This window comes from Ambystoma mexicanum, chromosome 7p (genome assembly GCF_040938575.1).
Source record: "Ambystoma mexicanum isolate Mex_15411 chromosome 7p, UKY_AmexF1_1, whole genome shotgun sequence".
Classification (NCBI taxonomy): domain Eukaryota; kingdom Metazoa; phylum Chordata; class Amphibia; order Caudata; family Ambystomatidae; genus Ambystoma; species Ambystoma mexicanum.
The window spans coordinates 626388851-626413401 of record NC_090939.1 but is presented as its reverse complement, the minus strand read 5'-3'; the positions used below and the strand labels follow the sequence as shown (position 1 = coordinate 626413401).

The 24551-nt window shown below is 45.3% G+C and overlaps 1 protein-coding gene across 7 annotated transcripts in view; it reads right to left on the bottom strand.

Annotated features, from left to right (window-relative positions):
* The window catches only part of TSGA10 (testis specific 10), a 539078-nt gene that overhangs the window by 53275 nt on the left and 461252 nt on the right, over positions 1–24551 (bottom strand). For 4 of the 7 annotated variants that reach the window (XM_069636638.1, XM_069636642.1, XM_069636641.1 and 1 more), the window contains exon 18: positions 23157–23267. In XM_069636638.1, coding sequence (XP_069492739.1) covers positions 23157–23267 — 111 coding nt within the window. The remainder of the gene's footprint in view (positions 1–23156; positions 23268–24551) is intronic. The other 3 variants (XM_069636640.1, XM_069636644.1, XM_069636645.1) reach the window with 1 other exon arrangement.

Genomic DNA, 24551 nt, shown 5'->3' with positions numbered 1-24551 from the left:
CCTCCAGACCCCGTGTCTCCTGCCAAGCATCCCCCTCACGCTGGACGGCCCCCTGCAATCCACATAAGTGTGTCTCCATTCACGAGTCTTCCTGTGTCTTGTCTGCACGACCACCGCCCCGATCCACCCCCCGCCCTATCAAAGGCAGTTTGCACCGGGGTACTTGCGCTGCTGGCAAGTGGAGCTGTCAGGGAGCGATAAAGGCCAAGAGGTGCCAAAGACCATGTACACTTCAAAGTGGTCTATAGAGCATGGGTTTGTTGTTCCCATGTCTACCTCCAGACCCCGTGTCTCCTGCCAAGCATCCCCCTCACGCTGGACGGCCCCCTGCAATCCACATAAGTGTGTCTCCATTCACGAGTCTTCCTGTGTCTTGTCTGCACGACCACCGCCCCGATCCACCCCCCGCCCTATCAAAGGCAGTTCGCACCGGGGTACTTGCGCTGCTGGCAAGTGGAGCTGTCAGGCAGCGATAAAGGCCAAGAGGTGCCAAAGACCATGTACACTTCAAAGTGGTCTATAGAGCATGGGTTTGTTGTTCCCATGTCTACCTCCAGACCCCGTGTCTCCTGCCAAGCATCCCCCTCACGCTGGACGGCCCCCTGCAATCCACATAAGTGTGTCTCCATTCACGAGTCTTCCTGTGTCTTGTCTGCACGACCACCGCCCCGATCCACCCCCCGCCCTATCAAAGGCAGTTCGCACCGGGGTACTTGCGCTGCTGGCAAGTGGAGCTGTCAGGGAGCGATAAAGGCCAAGAGGTGCCAAAGACCATGTACACTTCAAAGTGGTCTATAGAGCATGGGTTTGTTGTTCCCATGTCTACCTCCAGACCCCGTGTCTCCTGCCAAGCATCCCCCTCACGCTGGACGGCCCCCTGCAATCCACATAAGTGTGTCTCCATTCACGAGTCTTCCTGTGTCTTGTCTGCACGACCACCGCCCCGATCCACCCCCCGCCCTATCAAAGGCAGTTCGCACCGGGGTACTTGCGCTGCTGGCAAGTGGAGCTGTCAGGGAGCGATAAAGGCCAAGAGGTGCCAAAGACCATGTACACTTCAAAGTGGTCTATAGAGCATGGGTTTGTTGTTCCCATGTCTACCTCCAGACCCCGTGTCTCCTGCCAAGCATCCCCCTCACGCTGGACGGCCCCCTGCAATCCACATAAGTGTGTCTCCATTCACGAGTCTTCCTGTGTCTTGTCTGCACGACCACCGCCCCGATCCACCCCCCGCCCTATCAAAGGCAGTTCGCACCGGGGTACTTGCGCTGCTGGCAAGTGGAGCTGTCAGGGAGCGATAAAGGCCAAGAGGTGCCAAAGACCATGTACACTTCAAAGTGGTCTATAGAGCATGGGTTTGTTGTTCCCATGTCTACCTCCAGACCCCGTGTCTCCTGCCAAGCATCCCCCTCACGCTGGACGGCCCCCTGCAATCCACATAATGCCACGACATATACACGTCATTCATTCACAAACACACCCCTGGTTCGAATTCTTTATAACCCACTTCATATTTCTAATGAGAACTTCTTTGCGCTTTGCTAGTCAACCCGTGAAGGTGCTGGTTATCTGCTCTTCGTCTCTGTGAACTTCCGTGACCACTTTGAGCAAACTCGTCAGTTTGCAACCTGTGAACTGCTCCCTGTTCTACGACAAGAAACTACTCTGATCCCTGCATCTAACTGTTTGTTCGTCAAGGTAAGTCCATGTACCATAATCATTTTGCGTCCAATTTTTTAATTTATATCTATTTGCTAGTAGTCATCAAATTGCATCCATGTTTTCTTTTCGTTCACGACAGTACATGCAAGGAACTAGTCACATGTTCTGAGTTTAGTCAAATTACTTTTTCTATTTTTTGAAAGTTATTGAAATACTTATCCGCATGTGAATAACGTGTATAGTTCCAAGAACCAAAACGGACCTTGCATTGAACCTTTTATGTGTCATTTACTGTTTTAACACATTGGTATTCATAGAGAATTGTTGATCTTTACTTTTCAGAACTTTCCATAATGCCTGCCTGTTCCATTGGCGGTTGCCCTTCGAAGACCCATAACAAATCTGAAGGTACTATAATGCATGTTTTCCCTAAGACAATAGATCAGATAAGAGAATGGGTCCGATATTGCGGATATCCAGCCTCTGAGCTAGAAAGTAGAGTCCTAGAAGTCTTTGCGGACAAGAGGGGTGATCGATACCGCATCTGCAGCAGGCACTTTAGCCCAGACATGTACTCCACATCATTGCTAATAAAGAAGAAAACACCGCGAGCGAGGCGAAAATTGCTCTCAACCGCTATTCCCACTCTATTCGTCCACATCCCTCCACTGGTGAGTCAAGTTTACGTATTTATCTCTCGGCCTTGCGGTAGTGTGTAGCATTAGCTAACAATAATTTCCCCATTTATGTATCCACTCAATATGAAGGCGGAAGATTCTCCATCCGTGTCGTTATTGCAGTCATCAGCCACTTCAAGCGCCTATCGGGTAATCTTACTTAGCTATTCTGACACTGACTTGTTTTAGGCATGTAAATCAATAGTTTTAATTGATCGTGTAATTATTTTACCTAATGGTACACCCTTGTACTCGTCCTCTAGTCTTTGTTTTCAGTTATAATTATTGTTATCCAAAATAATGCAAGTACTGTCTTTCAGGGAGATGCTGAGGAGTCCAACGCATTGACGACAACCGTAGATGTCACTCAGATGCTCGAGGTACGTTTCCGGACAGTTCCATCGATGGAGATCATCAGATCTTGCATTCTTGTAGCGTGATTGTTACACACAATGTTTCTTTCGTTTTTAGCCATTGATATGTCCTTCTGTCGTCGCCCTCCTATTTGTCTTCTTTTTTCAATATTGTGTTCATTACTAATGAAAGTCCTATGTTTCAGGGAGTCGATGGAGCATTAGTCCAAGTAGAAGGGGGAGCATGCAGTTACGGGTCGGCGCAACAGCTTGCAGAAGTGTGCACCGCAGTTACATCGTCCCTTGATGTTCTTATGCATTTCGAGGTATGGATACTGACAGTTCGATCAAGCGAAATCATATGACGTGATTACATCCGCTATACTTCCTTCTTTATTAACGCAAGTACTATGTTTCAGGGAGATGACGGAGCTTCTTCTACAAGAACATCACCCCTAGTAGTTGATGCAGATCTCTGGGTGGTGACACTTCCAACGATCGAGCAAATCGAATCATATTTACATATCCATTATTTATTTTAGACAACTGATCATTTGTGCAGGTCTATTTAGATGAGCCGTTGACGCCTGCTCAAAGTTTATGTTCTTTTTAACAAAATAGAAAAGCATACTAATGCAATTACTGTGTTTCAGGGAGTTGCTGAAGCGTCATCTTCAATAATATCATCAATGGAAGTCTATGCGGAGCCCGAGGTATGGATCTTGACAGTTCAATCTAACTAGATCAACAATGCGTGAACTATTGTCGTTTGAATGTTCTACACAATGCGTTCATTCGTGTTTTGCTATTGAGATGTACGTATGGGTATTGGTCCCCAAGTACATTTTGTGTTTTCAATATTATTATACATACTAATGAAAGTTCTATGTTTCAGGGAGTCGATGGAGCCTCAGTGAGTGATGGATGTGCTTATCATGAAAATATAGTCGTTGCAGCGCGAGAGGAAGTGGAGACATGCACACACGAGTCGGAGCAACAGCGTCCAGATGTTGAAGTTCGAGGCAAGAAAGTTTCAAAGAAAAGAAAGCAAAAGAAGGTTAGTGTCCTGTTCACTATATTATGTTGTCTTTCACTGTCAATAGTTCAATACTGTAAGTTGTGTTTAAACTGAACATCCCTTTTCTAATCTGTCCTCTAGTTGCGAGTGGGTGTAAGAACTAGATCTACACAGACAGTGAAGCGAACGAGAGATGTTGCTTGTCAAACCTTTTGGCAGGGACTTGAGACTGGAGATGCATCGTGCCAATGGGAAGAATATGAAGTGATTGACAACGGAGCTATACCACCACCAGCCATTGATAGTGAATGTCCTCCTGGTAGTTTGGATGCAGTCGGAGATCAATTCACAGAATCCACACCCGCAAAAAATAAGAGCGCGCGAAAGTTGAAGACATTGTTTTTTTCTCCCATCTCCGGACAAGGAACAGATGTTGCAATGGAAGAGAATGACGTGGACGACAATGAAACACCATCAATATCACTCAGCATAGCGGAAGACGATATCAGAGATTGTACCTTTCATGCGAGTGACATGTCCTCAACGTTACAGGCCGAACCAGCTGGGATGCAGAGTGACAGTATAAGGAAAGAGGCCAAATTCATTGTATTCGATAGCTGTTTGATGGATATTATTATGATGATGAAATGTGGGCATTCGGTTGGTGGGGAAGTATGTGGGGAGCCATTGATTAATGTGACTCGTGCAATTCGAGGCACTAACCTTAAAATACATGCCACCTGTACACAATATCATCCGTTCGCATGGTCTGCACAACCCATGCTGGGGCAACTGCCAGCAGGCAATCTACTTTGTGCAGCGGCCGCACTTTTTAGTGGTTCAAGTTTTAAAAAGTTACAGTATTTCTTTCAGTTTGTGGGAATCCATTTCATTGCGAAAAGTCAGTTCTACAAATACCAAACCGATTATCTATTTCCAGCCATCAGCGAAGCTTGGAGAATGGAAAAAATGTCAATGGAAAGTACATTCGCGGGCAAACGCTTCAGGCTAGCCGGTGATGGACAGTGCGACAGCCCAGGATTTTCAGCCAAGTACTGCACCTACCACTTTCAGGACATGGAAAGTAAGAAAATTGTGAGTTCGGTGGTCGTGCAGGTGTCACAAAGTACATCCTCAGTGGCCATGGAGAAAGTTGGCTTTGTAGCATCATTGCAAGAACTACAATCGCGGGGAATGGTGATCGACCTGATAGCCACGGACAGACACGTTTCAATTGCCAAGACAATGAGAGAACAGTACAAAAATATAAATCACCAATTTGACGTTTGGCATCTTGCAAAATCAATCAATAAAAAATTGTCTGCTGCAGGTAAAAAAAAAGAATTGCAAGGTATTTCACAGTGGTCCAAGTCAATCAGCAACCATCTTTGGTGGAGCTCAAAAACATGTGAAGGGTCGTTGGAAATTCTACTGGAAAAATGGCGGTCAGTAATGTTGCACTGTAGCAACGTACATCGATGGTCGACAAATGAGCATTTCCACAAATGTGAACATGGCCATTTGTCCACAGAGGAGGCACGGAAGAAGAAGTGGTTGATTCCTTCATCACCCACTCACAAAGCCATTGAAAAGATTGTATTTGATAAAACTATAACAAAAGCTTTGAGGGGACTCACGGAATTCTGCCACACAGGAGATTTGGAGGTGTTCCACAATATGTGCCTCAAGTACAGGCCCAAAAGATTGCATTTTGGCATGGAAGGCATGATAAATCGGACTCTTTTAGCGGTCTTGGCACATAACCATAATGTTGGCCGTCAACAAAGTAGGACGACCGGAACTTTAGGGACGCTTCGCTACAATAAGGCCTTCACTAAAAGAAGTAAACAATGGGTGATCAAACCAGTGTTTGAGGATATGCAATATGAGTTTATTGAGAGACTTATCGTAGATGTCCTCGATAGGCACATACATGGAGTGGTGAACGAACCTATGCAGGGGACAACTGCATTGCCACCCAACATTGCCTCTGTTCCATGTCCACCTAAAGCAGAGCTCATTGAGAAATACACATCACGGTTTAAATGATTGTAATTTGATTGTCTGTTCTCTCGAGTCTCCTCATGTTGCAGGCCCATTGCAATTAAACCAAACAGTAATATAAATCATTTTTACAAAAATTATAGAATGTTTCCGTATTGCAAAAACATGGCCGACCCATAGGGACAATAAAAAAAAAGGCACGCAGACAAGATGTCCCTAAAACTAACTGCAGCTAACTAGAAATGTGTGCTCGCTCAAAGTGAAGGTCAGCTGCTTTGATGTTTTGCTCGGGTGGCGGAACGGCCCACGACCCAATATAAGGTTCTATTGTGATTTGACCTTGACAGGCCGGGACCATCCTGAAAGACTAAGAAAAGATAATGAATAAAAATTCAGAAACGAAACGATGAGCCACGTTAATTAGAAGAAGTAACGTCGGCAAAGAAGGAGTGGTGTTTCGGGTCTGCCCTACACAGAGACACAATGGAAAATGCAAATATAATGTAAGTAACTTTTGATGAGTTTATACCGCAATTTCATTACTATACAGTGGCTTTAAAGACGGGTTCAGTTGTACTTGTTCGTTCTATGTGGCATATTGTTTTCTACCGCGCACTATCTTGAGGAGAAACATCTGCTTTTACTGAAGCACCTCAAAACCTTCCTCTTTGCTTCTGCTTTCTCTCTCCCTCTCCCCTGCTACAACTGGTCCACTGTCTGCGACCTCGGTCCTGGGCCCTTCCACTCTCCACCTGCACTGCCTCCCTGTCAACCCCTGCACTGGGGGACTGTCTCAGTATCCTACAGCCCCCCCTTCCCAGCACTTGTTCTGCACTTACCTTGCACTTGCCACCAGCTGGCCCTATTTATTTATTATTTTATGCTACTTACCTTGTACTCCACTCCCCCCCCCTCCATGCCTCGCCACGCCTTTAAACACTTGTGTACACCCAGTAGCGCTGTCCTCGCTATGAAATGAATAATTTTAATAAGGATCTGATGGTGAGACTAATTTCATTTTTTATGTTTTTAGGTACATCATTCACTACTGTCTGTGTCACGAGTACCAGACACCTGCGGACGGGTTCTACAGCCGCCAGTTGCTTCTCCGCGTGAACAACGTTACCACCCTGACCATTTTATGGGACGATCGCCAAGTACAAGTATGCCCTTACGCGGTACTAACGGTTAGATGCAACATACCTACCGTTGTGGTGGCCTAGTGCCTGGTTGTTGGAACAGCCATGCGATTATCAGTGCGACCGAAGAGCTTATTTTTATCGTAAACCAACACCCTGTGTACTGCACACGAACATCGCTTCCCTCAAGACGAACTAATTTGGATCGAGAGCAAAGAAAAATGCAAATCGCTGAATATTCTCTAAACATTTGATGTCCAATAAACGTACTTTGCCAAATGTACAATCTTGCCGTTTGCTTTTAAACCACGGTTTCACATTCCGAATTGTGGCGCTGTATTGTGAGATGCTCTAAGACCCTGTGTACAGCAAAGGACCATCGCGTTCCTCAATACGAACTTTTTGGAACGTGAGCAAATAAAAATGTAAATCGCTGAATATTCTCTAAACATTTGATGTCAAATAAATGTACTTTACCACATTTACAATCTTGCGGTTTGATTTCAAAGTACAGTTTCATATTCCGAATTGTGGCGCGCTGTATTGTGAGCTGATCTGTGTTGATTTCCGGGGTCTGTGTGGAGTCGCGTAGAAGACGCCTGGGCGCGTTTGCCTACGCAGCTCAGTCACGTCACGGATAGAGGCGGGGAATATGAATGTTTTGATAAAGTCTGTTTCAGGGGCGGGGGATTTGATTTAGTGCCGCAAAGGCAGGTGAGCCAGGTCGATGCGGCGGAATGATAGGATTATCACAAAATGGAGGCTGATTTCGAGTGCGATAATGGGCGAAAAGTCGGGTAAGGTCCATAGGAAAGTTTCCTACGATCTACCGATTTATGCTTACAAACACATGGCCGACCCGTAGGGACAATAAAAAAAAAGTCCCGGAACTCTCCTTTAAATGGAGAAAAAGCTGTGGCTGCAGGCTCACGGTTCCTGAAGCGACTGTCGGACTGACACGAAGTAGGAAGACTGGAGGGTCCTGCACTACCCAGGGAAGAAACCAGCAGCAGAGCAAAGCAACGAATAAAAGGTGCGCTCCTTAAAACCCAAGCAAGGTCTGACGTTTCTGGCTATCCACCCCACTGTAGCTCTGTACAGCGAATACGACCACAAGAGGGGGGTCCTGGCTTGGAGTTTGGGTGAACTGGTTGGTCCCACCAGCTCAAGGGAAGAAGATTCTGCGAAGATCCGCTCTGTCGTTGGAGTCTGAAGATTCAGACCTGCAGCAGGGCTTCACCGGGTGGTTCAGTCGTTGTAGGGGTACTCTTCTGTCAGCTCCTCTTCGGTTGTCTCGTTCCAGTGGCGACTCTGCTCTTCCAGACCCAGAGACCTGCTTTTTATGCAGTTTTCCCCCATCCACACAGCCTGGCTGTCAATCACACAGCAAGGTGGCTGTCCTGGCGGGGACAGTCACCCAGCTAATCAAACAGGAGTGCGACTTGGGTTACCAAGGGAACCCATGGCAGGGGTCCTAAAACCCCTTCCTCACATCCTGTCTACCTAGACTTTCAGGCGCCTAAAGGAGGGCTTCTGTGCAAAAGCATGCGAAAAGATGGTGAACAAAGGAACCAAACTTGGTTTGGCGCGTAGAGACGGACACGAGAAAGACTTTTCCAAAAAGAAATGGCGACTAAACCCAGCCAGAGCAATATTAAAAATAATATGGTCGAGCAGATTTAAGTTCGAGGCTACCAAGATAGCCTAAAACAATACCATGGTTATTTAAGATAACCGCAGTAGAAGAAATAGGGTAGTTACCACTGCCACCACTGCCACCAGCCAAGTCTTAATGGAAAGGGAGCAAAACAATGCTCCAAGAGAAACAGACAAAAAGGGATAAGTAGTAACCCTTTTCAGTACTCCATGTAAGATGGTTTGTACTGCATCTGTGGTTTTAAAAGAGACTAGTAAAGTTAATGGCAACTTTACATGTTCTGGGGGACAGTAGTCAGCCCCAGAAAATGAAGTCTGAGTTGGGAAGTCTAAAAGACAACCCTGTGTCACTGCACTGAAGGTGCACTAACACACAGTAAAAAGATGATGCCTGAGTAGTAGGTGAGGCTCCACAGTCCATGAACACAAAAATGTTAAAACACACACAGCAAAACACATGTAAGAGTGGGAAAAAGGGCTCTGACTCTTACCAGGTGAAAAAAATAAATCCTAAAAATCCAGCAAAGCTGCTGAGGGAATCACTAGGTAAGGGAAATTAGCCATTCTGGAGAATTCTTCCTAACACCACACCCTTAGACAAAGACAGAGAGATTTCAGCTAAGACTCATTCCTACACTCTGGCTCACTTGCAAAGTATAGCTACTCATCTGAAACCTGCACAAACCTATCCTTTTAAATTCTTTCCTAAGCAGTACTTTTACAACGACTGAGTGAAGACACTAACCGGTTAACACCACTACTTCTAAGGACGAGATTCAGAAAGACTTAACGCATTTTTTTTTTATCAGTGTGTTACAGTTTACAACAAAACTTTTCACACATAGTTAAAAGACAAGAAAATGCAAAGTACAGATACAATACATAAGCAGTAAAGGTATAGAACCACTGTCAACCAAATACCTAAAATCATATCAGTTTCATTTATAAAGTGCCTGTTCTTCTACGGACATCTTTAGTAAATCATCCACCACCTTACTCTATAGTGATCAAATAATAGCATTTAAAAACCTCAATAACGATATGTATAGTGATAGTTCATTCCCCGCTACTATACGTTGCCAAAAGGCCTGCGTGTTCACCCAAGCTATGAGGTCAACACATTTCTCAAAGATCTGGCCATTTCTCGCACGTCCTTGCAGCAGCAAAAAAAGGGGCGATGGGTCCAGTGTACATTGGATCATTAGACATGTCCAGTGCATTTGACACTGTGAGCTGAAATACACTGTGGAGGAAACTCCTTGGGTGGAACAACCTTCAAAAAATGATACAACATTTGGCGCTGTTGTATACCGATACAATGCTGAGGGTAAGGTTGACTAGTGGGTGGGGGCGTCTCTTGACCAGTTACTACATTTGTGGGTCTCAGGCAGCGTTGTGTCGTGGCCCCTACCCTTTTCAACTTATACATGGTGGATCTGAACACATTGTGGGAGTCTGGTGTTACCTTTCCTGTGAAAATCGGCAATATGTTGTTAAACTGGCTAGCAAATGTAGGTCTCCAAAGGAAGCTGACTCTTTTCCATCAATACGCAGTTACTAACACCTTGAAGGTAAATGGGGAAAAATCATAAATCATCAATTTTTCAATGAAAAGGTGTTTGAAGGGATTCACCTGGAAAGTGGGCGAGCAGCCATTGGAACAAGTACAGTCCATTAGATAACTGGGCTTCAGCCTGACCAATAGTTATTCCAGGGAAGCCTGGAAAACATTCTTGAAGGAGGTTTCACCCCATTGCTTGTGCAAATTAAAAGAGTCTACTCTCAGTTGTACCGTTAATTCCTTCTCCCCTTGGTTTGGTTCTACCTGCAGAAGGTTGGGCCAACCATTCTGTATGGGTTAGCTATTGTGCCATTTGACATGGGGCCATGCCTTAACACATTGCAGGGTCATTTATGGAAGAAAACCCTGGGTTTGGCTAATTCTTTACCAAACGTGGTACTAAGGCATGAGGTGGGATTGACATCTCTTGCAGGAAGAGCTGTGTGGAGGGAACCGACAGAGTACGCTAAATTCCTAAACCCGCCTAATAACTCACTTTACTAAAACCTGGGGGAGAAGTCTGCCCTGCAGTCGGCAAACTCTATTAACCACTACAGGGAAGAAATACACAAAATCTTGCACTTAATAGGTTCCTCCATTGAGGAACTGAAGATCACTTCCAAATTGGTGAAGAAACAGTTATTCGAGACAGAATGGTGTGAAACTTGTGATTTGTTGGCTGTGTATTCCCTCTACACAGAGTATGCTAAATTCAGAAGAAACAGAGGGGAAACCCTACAATACGTGCTTTTATTCCCCTGTCCAAAAGTATGTGGGGTTTTTTGTTTGTTTGTTTTATTTATATAGCGCTCCCAACCCAAAGGTATCTGGGCGCAAGTTTACATGTTACAGTTGGGTATCTACATAGAATAAACAGGTTACAATAAAAAAATAATAAGTCTGCTAAAAAATAATACAGCTGGAATACCTTACATAAGATTTGGTACAACATATAGTGTTACAATTATGGTAAACATGGAAGAAACCATAGCAGGGTAGGTTTGCCAAAGCGGGTTGGCAGTTTGTCTAGATCGGAAATCCGAAGATAGCAAAGTGTATATGCGCTTCCATCTGAACCAACTGGTAACGCTTCAGCGGAGGAGCAAATGGGACAACTCCATTACTAATTCCAACTGTAGACTATGCAGGGAGCACTCAGTGAAAGAAACATTAAAGCATCTTGTTCTGAGATGCGCGGCAATGGGGAAGGCAAGGTTCAATTACTTGGGCTTGTTTGAGCCTTCCGAAATGCTTTGGGTTAGACTAATGTGGGGCAATGGGGAGGGATTGATTCTCTCCCTTTATGCATTGCTGTATGTTATTATCAAAAAGCAAGAAGATTCTTAGCTGGTAGCAAGCACAGGGTTGCTGACTGATAAAGGTTTCCTTTCCAACTAACGAGAACTAGGTTAGGACTGGAAATGACTGTTTGTTTTTATAAATAATTGAATTCATGCAAAGACTGGAACTGTTTGAAATTGTTAACTTCCTTTTGTAACTGTTTCTTTTAACTGTATTTCTATTTCTTATTTTTACTGTTTTGTGAAAAACTCTTTTTATAGGCTGAAACACAATACAAAAAAAGAAAAAAGAAAGGTCTTACACCTTAGGGACTACAGAGAGGGGCATTCATGGACCAAGAGAACCACATTGTCTGCGACTCCCAACTCCTTGCAAAATCTTCAGTAATTCTTAGCGGTGAGGCCACTGCTCCTTATATGGTTTATTTAACCTGTTGGCAGCACATTCATTCTGAATCTGAAGGACTGTGTTTGCCAGTGTAAGTTTGGAATACTGTGCTGGTACTTTAGAATGATATGCTGGTGCCTTGAATGCCCAAAAAAGAGGTTTATATAATATATAATTTGACATTCCCTCCCTGGTGTCTGACCAATCCTTACTAAAAAGCCTCTTTTTCGCCTCAATGGGGTAATCAGTCAATAGGGATGTAGTTAGGGCATTCGCGTTTAGGATGTTCTCGATGTCAAATTATACATAGGTGACTTTTTCTTATTCCCCTTCATTTGGAGGCTAACATCTTCGTAGAATGAGTTTCTTAGGGGACTAGTAGATTTCAATAAAATTGTAAGAATTTCCATTGTTACCAACCTTTTAGGGAAGTCAGCCCCAGTTTGTGTCTTACAACTATGGTATGGTTGGTATACAGTTAACGACAGAACCCTTTTCCACAACGTACCCTCTATTTTCTTGAAATCTATCCATTCTGAGAAGGAATGGATTTCAATCCTGTACATAATAGAGGGCACCACTTGCCCTTTGTAAAAGTCTATTAGAGGTTGAACAGAAAAACAACCATACCGATGATTAATCTTTTTCACTTGTGATAAGAAACCTTTTACTTTCTCAACCAAATCCAACATTAGTGCTTCCTTAGACGGGTTAGATCTCAAGTGAAACCTAAATATGTCAGCTCATTGGTAATTTGTAATGTATGTTCTTCTGTTCTCCATGTGAAACCATATTTCTTGGAGGTGTTTTTTTAAGTCTTATGATTTTAGTTATTGATGTATTTAACTTAAGGTTAATACTGATGATGTATTGCACAAAGGAGTTTATCAAGCGCTGAAGACCAATCGGGGTGTAAACCAACAACAAAACTTTGCCGGCATACTTGAGCCAACTAATTCTTCTCGATCCTACACTAGGGGGAACAAAAGCTACTTTTGAAAGACATTCTCCCATGCCCAAGACGTAAAGGATGTTCAAGCAGCGGTCCAATACACATCCTTGTCGCAGACCATTGCATGTGTCTACTTCATTTGACATTGCCCCATGAAGTTCAACCTAATTCTTAACTTCGTCCATGAGTGGATGCGAATAAGAACATTCTAAAGGTTTACTTGTAGACCCCAGTGCTTTAATTTTTGCCCTATTTACCATGCCAAACACCAGAGACATATCAATTCAAGCTACATAAAGAGGTATGCCATTTTTAGATGAAGCTGCATGGGACACGATGTTAATAAAAAATCTGTTCAGTGAAGTATTTAAGCCCTTTCTGAATCCGGTTTGATTTTTAGCCAGACAACTGGCATTAATCGCCCATTCTTCCAGTTCTTTTAAGACGGGGACAACAAACAGTTTGCTGTTCGCATCTAATATCGCAATTGGTCTATAATTTTGATGGGCAGTCTTTATTCCCTTTCTTATACATTGAAATAATGTTGGATAATGTTCATGTCTCTGGTGTTTTTTTCGCATTAAGATTATGGGCCTCATTGCAAGTCTGGTGAAAAAGCAGCGGTAACTGTAATAGCACTGCCAATACCGCTCCGCCGGATCATGAGCCGGCGCAAATACCCCTGACTGTAAAAGCAGGCAGCGCTATTACAGCCAGCCCTATTACACCCAGCGCTATTACAGCCTGCACGATTACACCAACCCACATGAGGCGCAAAGACAGCCGCAGCACAAGTCCATTCTCTGCGGTATTAGCACCGAAAACCGGCGCAAATACAGCCGAAAACATGGTGCAATTACCTCTAGCATCCAGCTGGAAGTGAATGGACACAGGATGCAGAAATCAAGGTACAGGTGCAACCAATGCACTCCCAAGTGGCTACATAAGGCCTACACCAAACACAGTTTCCCACCCCATGCTGCCATTAGCCACTGTGAGCTGGGACAGGAAGTTGCTCATGCTGCATCTGGAAGCAGAGAGGCAGGAGGAGCAGGTTAGCGCACAGGGAGCACAGGAGGGGGGAAGAGGAGGAGTAGGAGGAGAATGAGAAGAGCACAAGCAAGCTAGGCACCCATCCCCAGGGCCAGGCCCTCACCCTGGACCCTCACTGACACCCAGTTGTTGACCCCGTACTGCCTCAACAGAGAGACCATTACTGAGTTGTTCAGTACAATACGTGAGGACATAGGGAGCAGGATAAACATTCGTACAGCTTTGCCCCGCTGCTCAGGCTGGTGTCAGTATTACAATTCCTAGGTACTGGCACCTTCCAGCACCCTGTGGCCATGATGCACGGCATGACACAGCCCACATTCTGTGCAGTTCCTGCTCAGTTGCTGGACGCCCTCCTGCTGCATGTGCAACACCACATTGCACTGCCCACCACCCCAGCCCAGGTCAATGCCATGAAGGCAAAGTCCTATGGCGTAGCCCAATTGCCTAATGTGATTGCATCCCTGGACTGCACTCATGTTGTGTTGGTGGCCCCCAGGTCCATGTAGTAGTGTACCAAAATCGCAAGCACTACCAATCACTGAATGTGCAGGTGACCTGCAACCCCAACCTCATCATCACCCACTGCCGTGTCCGCCATCCAGGTTCCACCCACGACTCCATGGTCTTACGGAAGAGCACTGCCAGGATACATGGAGAGGCACAAAGAACAACAGACCTGGATAGTGGGTGAGTGAAACTGCCAGCACCTATGCACTGTGAAGCACCTGTCCAAATTGGGGGTTAGGAGGCCGGCTGTGAATAATGACACAAAGCATGGCATGACAAGTAAATACAAAACCAGTATCCGGCTAGCTCTCACAACAATGACAGGGTACAGCCCAGGGAGCATGCACATGTTGAACACCTCTGGACGGACATGCAGATGAACACATACAGCAGCAATTCATTCGACACACATGACTACAGGAGCACGATGCATCAAGCATGATCAAAAGCAAGAACAAACAAAGTTCCGTATTGCAGCACACAACAGCAGCACTGCCAGCGCTGCATCCATCTACCCATGTATACCCACCCCGCAATGCTGACCTACTGGCCCCAGAAGTGTAGGGAATGCTGCTCTGGATACCTGCAGCTGCCTTGGTTAATGACCCCATGGGTGATCCATGAACACTGCACCACGTAGCATACAACCACGCACACAGCAGGACCCGTGTGTGCATTGAGCGCACCTTTGGACTCCTGAAGGCACGTTTTCACTGCCTAGATCGTACAGGCAGAGCCCTTATGTACGATCCAGAGAAAATAGGAAAAATAATCCTTGTGTGTGCCATGCTACACAATATCTGCCTGAGGATGATTGTGCCCCTAGCCCCTGACGTGGACATGCCACGCCCAGAATATGATGACGAAGTGCCTGAGGCAGGGGCACAGCAGGCAATGTCAAACATGACGTGAGGGAGGAGAGACTGGCTGGCCAGGCACTGATTGACAATTTCTTCTAAGTCATTTCCCTGGCACAAGCCATGCACCACTGTGTGAATGTCACTTCTGTAAATAAACTCCACAATGACACAATCAGGAAAGTCCTGGCATTGATGTAGTTCAACTATTTATTCTAACTATGTGCCCCGACTATCCCACTTCCCCCTCCCACCACCAACTCCCCAGCACACTATCCAAACCCCCCTCCCACCACCAATTCCTCAGCACATTATCCCTCCTCCGACTGCCAACTTCCTGGCATGGCCACTCATGGCGGCCGGTGTCCCAGTGTCATTCATTGTTGAGGCCTCTCCCCTCCCCCCTGCCAGACCCAGGTGATCTTGGGCGCAGTTGTCGCTACGACTATCGTCATGGCGTTCCCTGCTGTGAACCCTCTGTGGGCGTGGTGGAGGTGGATGTGACGGACTCTGCCACAACGTTCCGCTGCAATTAATTTCCTGCCGTATGGCTTCCGCTAGGGCAGAGACTCCCTCTGTCATCTCACAGACACGTTGCACATAGTGTGTCAGGACAGACATGTTTGCACTGATCTTGGTCCTGTTCCGCACCATCTGACACACTACCCTGCGAGTGGCCCCATGAATACAGTCTCTGATGGCCTGCAGGTGTGCAAAGTGAGTGCGCCCGATTGCTTCCATCTGGCACTGCCTGCGCTCCATCACACCCAGCCTGTGCAGCAGCCCGCTGCAAGATGGCCTACAGTGTCTGGGAGGGGTGTCCACCAGGGCTGCGGGTAGGTTAGCCATAGCTTGGGGTGTCCACGTCCGGCTCAGGTGTTATCACATGCTGGCAGCGCAGACTGCTCCCTGGGGATTGATGGTGCTGGTGGCGCGGACTGCTCCTTGGGGATTGATGGCCTTCAACAAGTGGTGACTCTGGGCTGCTGTCCCACTGTGACTCCTCAGTGTCTGTGGCAGCAGGTATTGCCTCTGTCTCTGTGGCTATGGTTGCTGGTGTTGGGGTAGGGCTTGCGGGCCGACCTGCAGGCCTGGCCTTGCTGGGTGCAGCCGTTGCACAGCGTTCCGTGCGCCGTGGCGTGGTTTGTGTGAACCTATGTGGGGTGGTTGTGGCAGACCTTGAGGGTCTTGAAGCGCCACTGCCTGATGTGCCGGCAGACTCCTGCTCCTCCGTAGCCACTGGCGAAGCATTAGTGCCTGTAGGGGACATAGGGGATGTTGTCAGGTATGGTCCCCCCAAGTGTTTTGGCATGTAAGACACAATTGCTATGGTACAGAGTGTGAAGAAACACATTTGGGAAAATGGGCATGGTTGGCCATGGAAGGATGCATGTGCGACCACTGTCAGGGTGTAGCATGAGGCAATGGGTGTGTGGCCCATGACCTGTTGGTCATTGACTTGTGTTTGGGTGGTCAGGGTGTCCATGCTGGGACGGATGTTGTCAGACATACATGCGTGGCGTCCTTCATGGCCCATTATCCCCTCCCCGGGTGGCAGTGACATGGTGCAGTTGGGGGTGGGGTTTGCTAGTTCCATGGCACCGTCATGGCCTTATGGGGACCTGATGCGCAGCCAACAGGGCAGTTCTGTGGTGCACAATGATTGGCGGGCTGGGAACATGTCTCTGTATGGGACGTGTGCTTCTCTGTGGCTTGACTGCCATGCCATCATGGGGTAGGCCTACTGGGTCCGTGACATACTGGAATGACTGCTGCACAGTGCCATGGTTGCTCATGCACCTCAATCCCACTGGCACTGGGTGTGCCGGTAAGGTTGAGGTGCGCATGCATTTGTTTGGTTCACTTGCCTGCCCTTCCCGTTGCTGTGACGCTCACGAACGCCCTTGGCGCCCTGCCCCATGACTAATCTGGGGGTGGCTAATGTACCACCCCGTCACTCTACCCAGTCGGCATGCCCAGCTTTGCATACCACTCAATTCACATGCTTTTGGCGGGTGTCACTCACCACTCAGGCAGCTCTCTCACCCGCCAAGCTACCTACACGACCATAGGAATCAATGGGCTTTCACCTGCCAAATACAAAATCGGGGGGTTTCACCCTCCAAAGGGCCATGAAAGGTTGAGAGCTATGGCTTCGGGGTCTGCCGACTTGTGATCCTGTCCACTGGGGCTTCTTATACTGGGTTGTCATCTGTGCGTGCATTGGGCGGGGGAGGTTACCTCCTGGCTACTGGCTCCCGCCTCTGCACTGCCGACTCCCTCTATCTGCTCGAGGTGGAGCACTGTACTGCATTTTTCCTCCAATGCAGTGAGGGCCAGTGGCTCGGCAGTGCCTCCTCCTGTCGCCAGGGACTCCCAGTGGTGTTGGGACAGCAGTCCCCGCACCCTTACCCTCAGGCCGTTCCACCTTATCCGGCAGTCCTCATCATCACGGGGTACAGTGGCAACTGCTGTGACCTTCTGGGCGATGTAGTGCCATATTGCTGTCCTCCGCTGCCCACTGGTCTTTCTTTGCAGTTGGTCCATGCAACTACTCACAGTGGGCAACTGCCTCATCTGTGAGGGCCACAAGCTCACCCTTGCAAAATGTGGGCTTTCTGAGGTGATTTTCTGCCCCCTTGCCTCTTCTGAGACATTTTTGATGTTTTTGGATTGTGTTTTTCAAAATGGCCGTCGCAATGCTTCCCGTTCTGGCGGTGACACAATTTCCACCGACACTAATAGCACCCGGGATTGCCGGGATAGCACTATAAGTGCTGGTTTTCCAGCAGTAGCCCTTATTTTGGCACAATTACCGTCAGGCACTAATAGCGTTACCATCAGAGTCGGGGGCACATGCACGTCAGGTTGTGATGCGGCACAGATACCGCTGCATGACCAGTGGTAATGCTATCTGTGACCAACGGTAATTGTGCCAATTTGACGCCAGACATGTGATGAGGCCCTATGTCATTAAATACCGTGAATAAAATAACGGCCCAAATGTCTGGTGTGTTCTTAAACGCCAGGCGATCTTGACGAGGAAGCTTTACTGGTAAGTGGTGTGACGATTTGTATGTCATGATTAAGTGTCCATGGCTCCTTACCAATTACTGTAGATTCTGTATTCGGAGGAGCATTTGTGCAAATCGGCATAATCATTTCCCCAAATGTTTGCAGGAATTTGGTTAGCCTGAAAAGTAGCTTGAGGACAGTTTAACTTTCTGATTAATGTCCGAAAACTACATGAACTCTTTTTTATATAGTCTCGAGCATGGCTTCACTATCTTTTTCAGCTAATAGGTGAAAATGTGATTTGATCCAATTATTATAGCCTTGTCACAGTTTACGCACTTTCACTGCTTTACTGTCCTCGGAAAGCTTTGTATTTTTAACTGACTTGAGATTTTGTTTTAGTTCTCTTTTCTTTTTAGCTACCTTAGGGTCGTAGATATGTCTTTTAGGTGTTGCCCTATTTTTTGTAGCGGGTAGGTTGTTCAATTGTTTTCTAATGAAGGAAGTAAATGAATCCACCAGTATTATTTGGCTCTTTTTCTCCGCTGTGGCGTTATTGTGGAATATAGTCAGTTGAGAGTTGTGAGAAACCTGTGGCGTTTCTCCCAGGTTATTCGCAGGGATCCTTTGTTCGGGTGGCCAGGGGAGGGCCATCGCTCTTGGATCCCAACCTTGGAGGCGGACGAGTGAGGGAGGATCACCTGGGCAGGGGATCCTTGGGGACTATGGGAGACATGCCCTCAGGCGTGACATGGTATTCCTCCCGTTCCGATACACTCCTACCCGACATCCCCTCAGTTGTCATGGGATATTGTAAATAGAGTCCCATCATACCCCAGTACCTTTCTGTGAGGAAAAGGCAAAACCATCAAGGAAAACAAAGACCATCTCTAAATTCCAACATGAGTTTTACACCTCTTTGTCAAACCCCACTTTTCAACAACCCTAATTCAAACCCCTTTTCCTGAAAAAAATCCACATCTTTATCCCTTCTTTGTAGAACATCACAATTCCCATAATCCCATTCCCCTATTGAAATACCCAAGGACTGGGACGAAGAAGAGGCAAATGGGAGTCATGAGAATTACCCATAGGAATCCATGGGCAATGGATTCCTATGAGCAGTCTCCATGCTGTCCCAAAAATGAGGTCAGGCAGAATCAGGCAGGGAGGGACAACTACTCACACCTGACTCCAATCAACTCTAGTTGGGAGTATAAAAACAGCAGCCAGAAACAGCATTTGGAGCGAGCTGGGGAAGCTGGAAGGTGCCGAGAAGCTTTAATTTAATCCATTTTGATTCTTTTGGTAGGATTGTGCTATGGAGATGGTTCTATTTATAGACCCTTCCTGCAACCAATGACATTAATAGGGAGATATGTCGTAACACATCTGCCGTAAAGTCTGACCTTCCATGACTAACATTTCAAAGGTGATGGCTGAGTGCATAGTAATCACAACAATATCTGTTCTTTCACTGTCAACGAAGTCCATCATGTCTATGGCGCTAGAAGAGATCAAATGTAGTTTAGGGATCTCGAATAGTAACTTCAGAATGTTAGATTAATTAAATGTGATTTGATTTTCACTCCTAAACATAAATTCAACCAATAGTTGTTTTGTGTGACCAGTTTTATTTGTTTGGGGATATGCCAGCTCTGTGGCATTAATTGTCATATCGCAAGACCTTTACCAATCCGATTCTTGGTGGCTAACCTTATGAATGGCCTTCATGTTGATAGCTTCCCTGTCCATTTGGGTTTGGATGGAACTTGTAAGTAGCTCCTTGATGTATGCTTTGTAAAACTGATCAAGTTCACATTGTATGCCAGATTGAACATTGGTTATGACTTACGAATTAGTTGCATCGTTACACTGGGCCATCTTCTTATTTAATTTTATTTCTCCACCTTTTTTAGGTGGGGTAGGTTCTTCTTCAATGTGCACAATCCCTTCCTTCTCTGGTGCTTCAGAGTTCCTTATTCGAGCTTCATATGATTCAGCTTAAGTCAGGTGTAGACCTCTCAAGAATTTTCTTGAATTCCTTCTATTCACTCCCTTTCTTTTTTGATTTTTCGATGTCTTCGTTTGTGGGACGAAAAAGGGATTTAACTGTTATGGACCCTGCTCTTTTTTCTTCTTTCTGGCAGGCCCCTTCTGTGTGTCTAATGTCTCAGTAACCTCTTGCACGTGGGATATTTCGTTTTTAGTCACTTGGCTTGATTCCCCAGTAGTTGGTATGTTTCCTCTTATTATGGTGTGTTTTTCCTCTAATTTCAGCCTAATTTCGCTAAGGGTGAGTGTATGAGCTTTGACTTCCATATGGATATTGTCATATAACTGAACTAATTTACTAATAACCATGTTGAATGCTGAAATAGAGGGAGAGGATAGCTTTATTTTATCGTTTAAATCCCTTAACGTGTGATGGAGATGGGGAGAACCTGGAGAGCTTTATAGATATGAGGACATGTCAAATTGATGATTATGACCAGTCTCCTGCTCTGTTAGAACGAAAGGATACATTTTGAAAGTTATCATTCAAAGAGATCTTATTTCCTTTTGAATGACGTTAGTTTAGAAGTAGGCTTCCATCAACGTTGTCTATCTCAAGAATTCTCAGATTATTTATAAAGTTTGGGTCGGCGGTCAGGACGGCTTCCTTCTCTCTGCTATGGGATTTCTCTTTTTGCTGAAAGGTACTCGTCCTGTTAAGTAAATACTAGTCAGTTATTTAACTGACTGGTGTAACTGCGCTGCCAATGGGGTTTTGCTTTTTACTCTCACAAACTTGTTTCCATCTGACTGAAGGGTCTAATGGTGCTACCAACTATGTGGGCTTGGTATTTGTCCACCTCAGATCCCCTTACTACAACGGATGATATATTCACATCTCATTGCATGATAATATTTGTTATGAAGGGGATCACATAACTGCAGGCTGTGATACACCTTAATTCATCTGCTGGAGATCTGTAGCTGGTAACCCGTTGCCGCATGTCCAGGGCAGTAGACTGCAAGTTGCGGAAAATCACCCAACTATGTGCTTTGTGGCACAGTAACGCTGCTGCCTGACATTGGGGATGGAATGCACTCACCTGGAGGCGGAGAGGATACTGCACTGCTAAATTGGCGATGGAGGTTTACTGGACATGTTCTTGTGAGGCTCATGTCCTTTGCTGACGGTAAAGAGGGGGATATTCTGAGCTTTGACATCAGGGCAAGTTCAGCAAAACTATCTAAGCTTGCAACGTGAGTTGATTTACTTCAAAGGTTATATGTGCATGTATCCATGTATTCAACACTGGATATGAATAGTAAAACTTACCTCGCTTATGCCGTTAACTGTCGCTAACTGCACTCTTTGCAGGATCACTGGTCCACTTTCAAAGTCCTCCCTCCAGGATTTGCATATGGTTTTTCCCCTTTTGTATTGGTTTGGCAGGTGAAGAACAAGGGTCTGAAGGGTTGCCTAGAGCAATCCCAGAGATTATGATTAATTCAAAACCTTCCAGCCATTATCTCTTTTGTTTTGAACCTCTATATATATAAATATACAAGTATTCCCATATAGGAACATACTGATATTTGCTTTGCACATAATGCCAGTAATGATACTATAAGAAACCCTTTCAAAGGTGCCTCTCCCAGTATATGCCAGTACTTGCAAGTAAGAACATACTCCTGTTGGCTTTGCCATTATAAATGCCATGCTACAATAGGAAAACATGTTCAAACTGGGTGCTCCAATGTAGGTCAGTCTAGACACGTAATAACACTAATCGTGTTTGCTTCATCATAGATGCCCAGTAAAAAATGTCATGCCACAGTAAGAAATGGCTACATCAAAATCCCACTATAACACTTGACATCACAACTCCTCTGTAATCAGTCATTACGCTTTGGTTGTGACGTCACAGTGCATGTTGCTTGAGCCAGCACAGCGCAGAAATCCAGCTGTCACTGCAGCACTTACCTAAAAATGTGACAAACAGTTCAAATGTCTTGTTTGTAAAATTGTTTTCTGTGAGACTTTACAGTCATTAATTGACAAGGAATTGTTTATGATAGAGTGTTTAATTTGTTCATTGCTAGAGTTTAAAACATTTGAGTAAGAGTCTGCATGTTATTACTTATTTTAAAGCTTAACATAAAAACCTTTGATGCATTGCATTGAACTGCTTAAATTAATAAAAAAATATAAGCTACATATTGTTTTTTTTAAAATCCAAACAGATTCTACATTGATTATGTGGATAAGCAAATGGAAGTTCTCTTACATTAGATTTAGCAAGAGGTCAGGTATTACATTTATTTTATTTATTTGAACATTTATATAGCGCTCAAAACCCAAAGGCATCTAGGCGCTTAAAGGGGATGACAGTGTGTGGCCATGTATTATTGGCCATGTATTATAAGTAATAAAATACCCCATACATCAGAGTTCCGTGACTTTATGAAAGAACTCAGCCTTCGGCCTTGCTCCTTTACTTGGTCACACAACTCCTTGGTGCCTTTCAATATTCTTTTCAGGTATGGTAGGGGGTACTTTATCCCATATATCAAATTACATTATTTGTATTTCCAAATGTATGCAGAGGAAAAACTCAAGAGCGTAGTTGAATCCCACTAGCCTCATATATGAAAACCTCTCTTCTTGTTAACAATATATCTGAGGTTGCGCAGATGAGCTCTATTCCCTGGGGAACTCATATGCCACATGTGACACAGCAGACATTGTGAGCTTTGTTCTTGGCTCTCTCCACAGTGGCTAGGAAGGATTCAAAATGTAATGCATCACTCCCATTTCAGGAAAAGATCTGTTCTGTGACTCAACATATCAGTGATCCTATCAGAATTACATGAATTACTGCAGTTTTGCTTATTGATTGGTTATATATTTCTGTATATTATATGTATTTTGTATATATTGTAAATAAATAAATAAAAATAAAAAATAAAAGAATGATATGAATTAATAATAAGAATTGTATGAATAAATAAACATACACTTGCCTTTCAAAGCGCTCAGTTCCAAGTTGCCTTTTGATCATGTCCTGCTCAGCCTCTTGTTGAGTAAGTTTGTTTTTCAGCTGAGCCGTCTCCCGGGTTTGGCTTAGCCTGAAAAAGAAAATGAAAAGCATTTTGTGATTAGATTAATCAAGAGAAAAATGCATCCTTTAATAAATTGCAAATATTTGCCAGGTTCAGGTATCCTTTATTTATAATTCTCTAAGGCTATCTGTGCATTGGGGACTGAGCATGCTCAAACTGAGATCTGTACCACCTCTTCTAAGATCCTCTGGGAACAAGACAAAAGACAGGCCTAGGAGCTCAGTAGCATGTCAAATGTCAAAGCCTTTTTAGCCCCAGGGCCAAACTAGTGTATATTGCTTATGAATACAAACATTATAATGTTAGGGCGAGCCATGTGAAAATCTAAATGAGCACCAAGGCCATTGTGCATTAGGTACTTAGTAATTCAAGCATAAAACCCTTTCATCAAAGACATATTTGTTAAAACAAAGATCTGTGGTCACTCTTATGTTCTCTTTTAATGCTCTTTGATTGTATGTGTTACGCTCACCTGGTATCCACAAGGACGCCACCCAGCCGGGTTACTCGCTGGTAATCTTCTCAGCTTTGCCCTGATGTGGTCTGCGGGGAAGGTTCTGCCGGAAAATACAGGAGGACTGTGTTCAAGACTGACCGACTGGGGTAAGTATCCTCCCTCCACCCCAGTATGATTTCAGTCCCTCTGGGGCCCTCTCCTCACCTTGTGGTAGAATTAGGCCTGCTCGCCATCCTGCCTTCTTTGCAGGGGCACGTTGTCTTTCATGGGCGAGTGCGGTCCAGTTACTTCACTGAAGCCGGCCCTTTTGATATTGTTCAGGTAGGTCTTATTGCTGTTCTTTAGTTTTGTTGCTATCCTGCATGCCTTTCTTTGTTTAAAATGTCTCTTTTTTTCTCCCTTGGGTATGCAGAGCTTCAGAGCGGCGAACTGGCTTGGTTGAGCCCTGCTGGTAAATGATGGCGCATTAAGAGCGCTGTGATGCGGTAAGTAAGCGCTATGCGCAGCGCTGCAAAGTCTTGCCTTTGCTAATCTGTGTTTTCCTTCCTTGTAGGTCGCGGTGTTCTTCAGCGCTAGTGGAATGTCCGGAGTGGTGCCAGCCGAGAGGCGACCAGCCAGGTAAGCCTTTTGAGCAGTTCGTAATTTATAAATGTCTCTACTGCTTTCTTTAATGTTGCCTCTATCTTCCTCTTTCAGGTCGTTCTGTCCGGGAGGTGTGCAGATTCGAGGAAGCTGTTCTCAGTAGCTGTGAGTGTTTAAAGATGAAGACTGCAGGTAAGATGCTGCTGCTAATGATGTTCCTTTTGTCTCCTGGCAGGTTCTGCTTCTCCGAG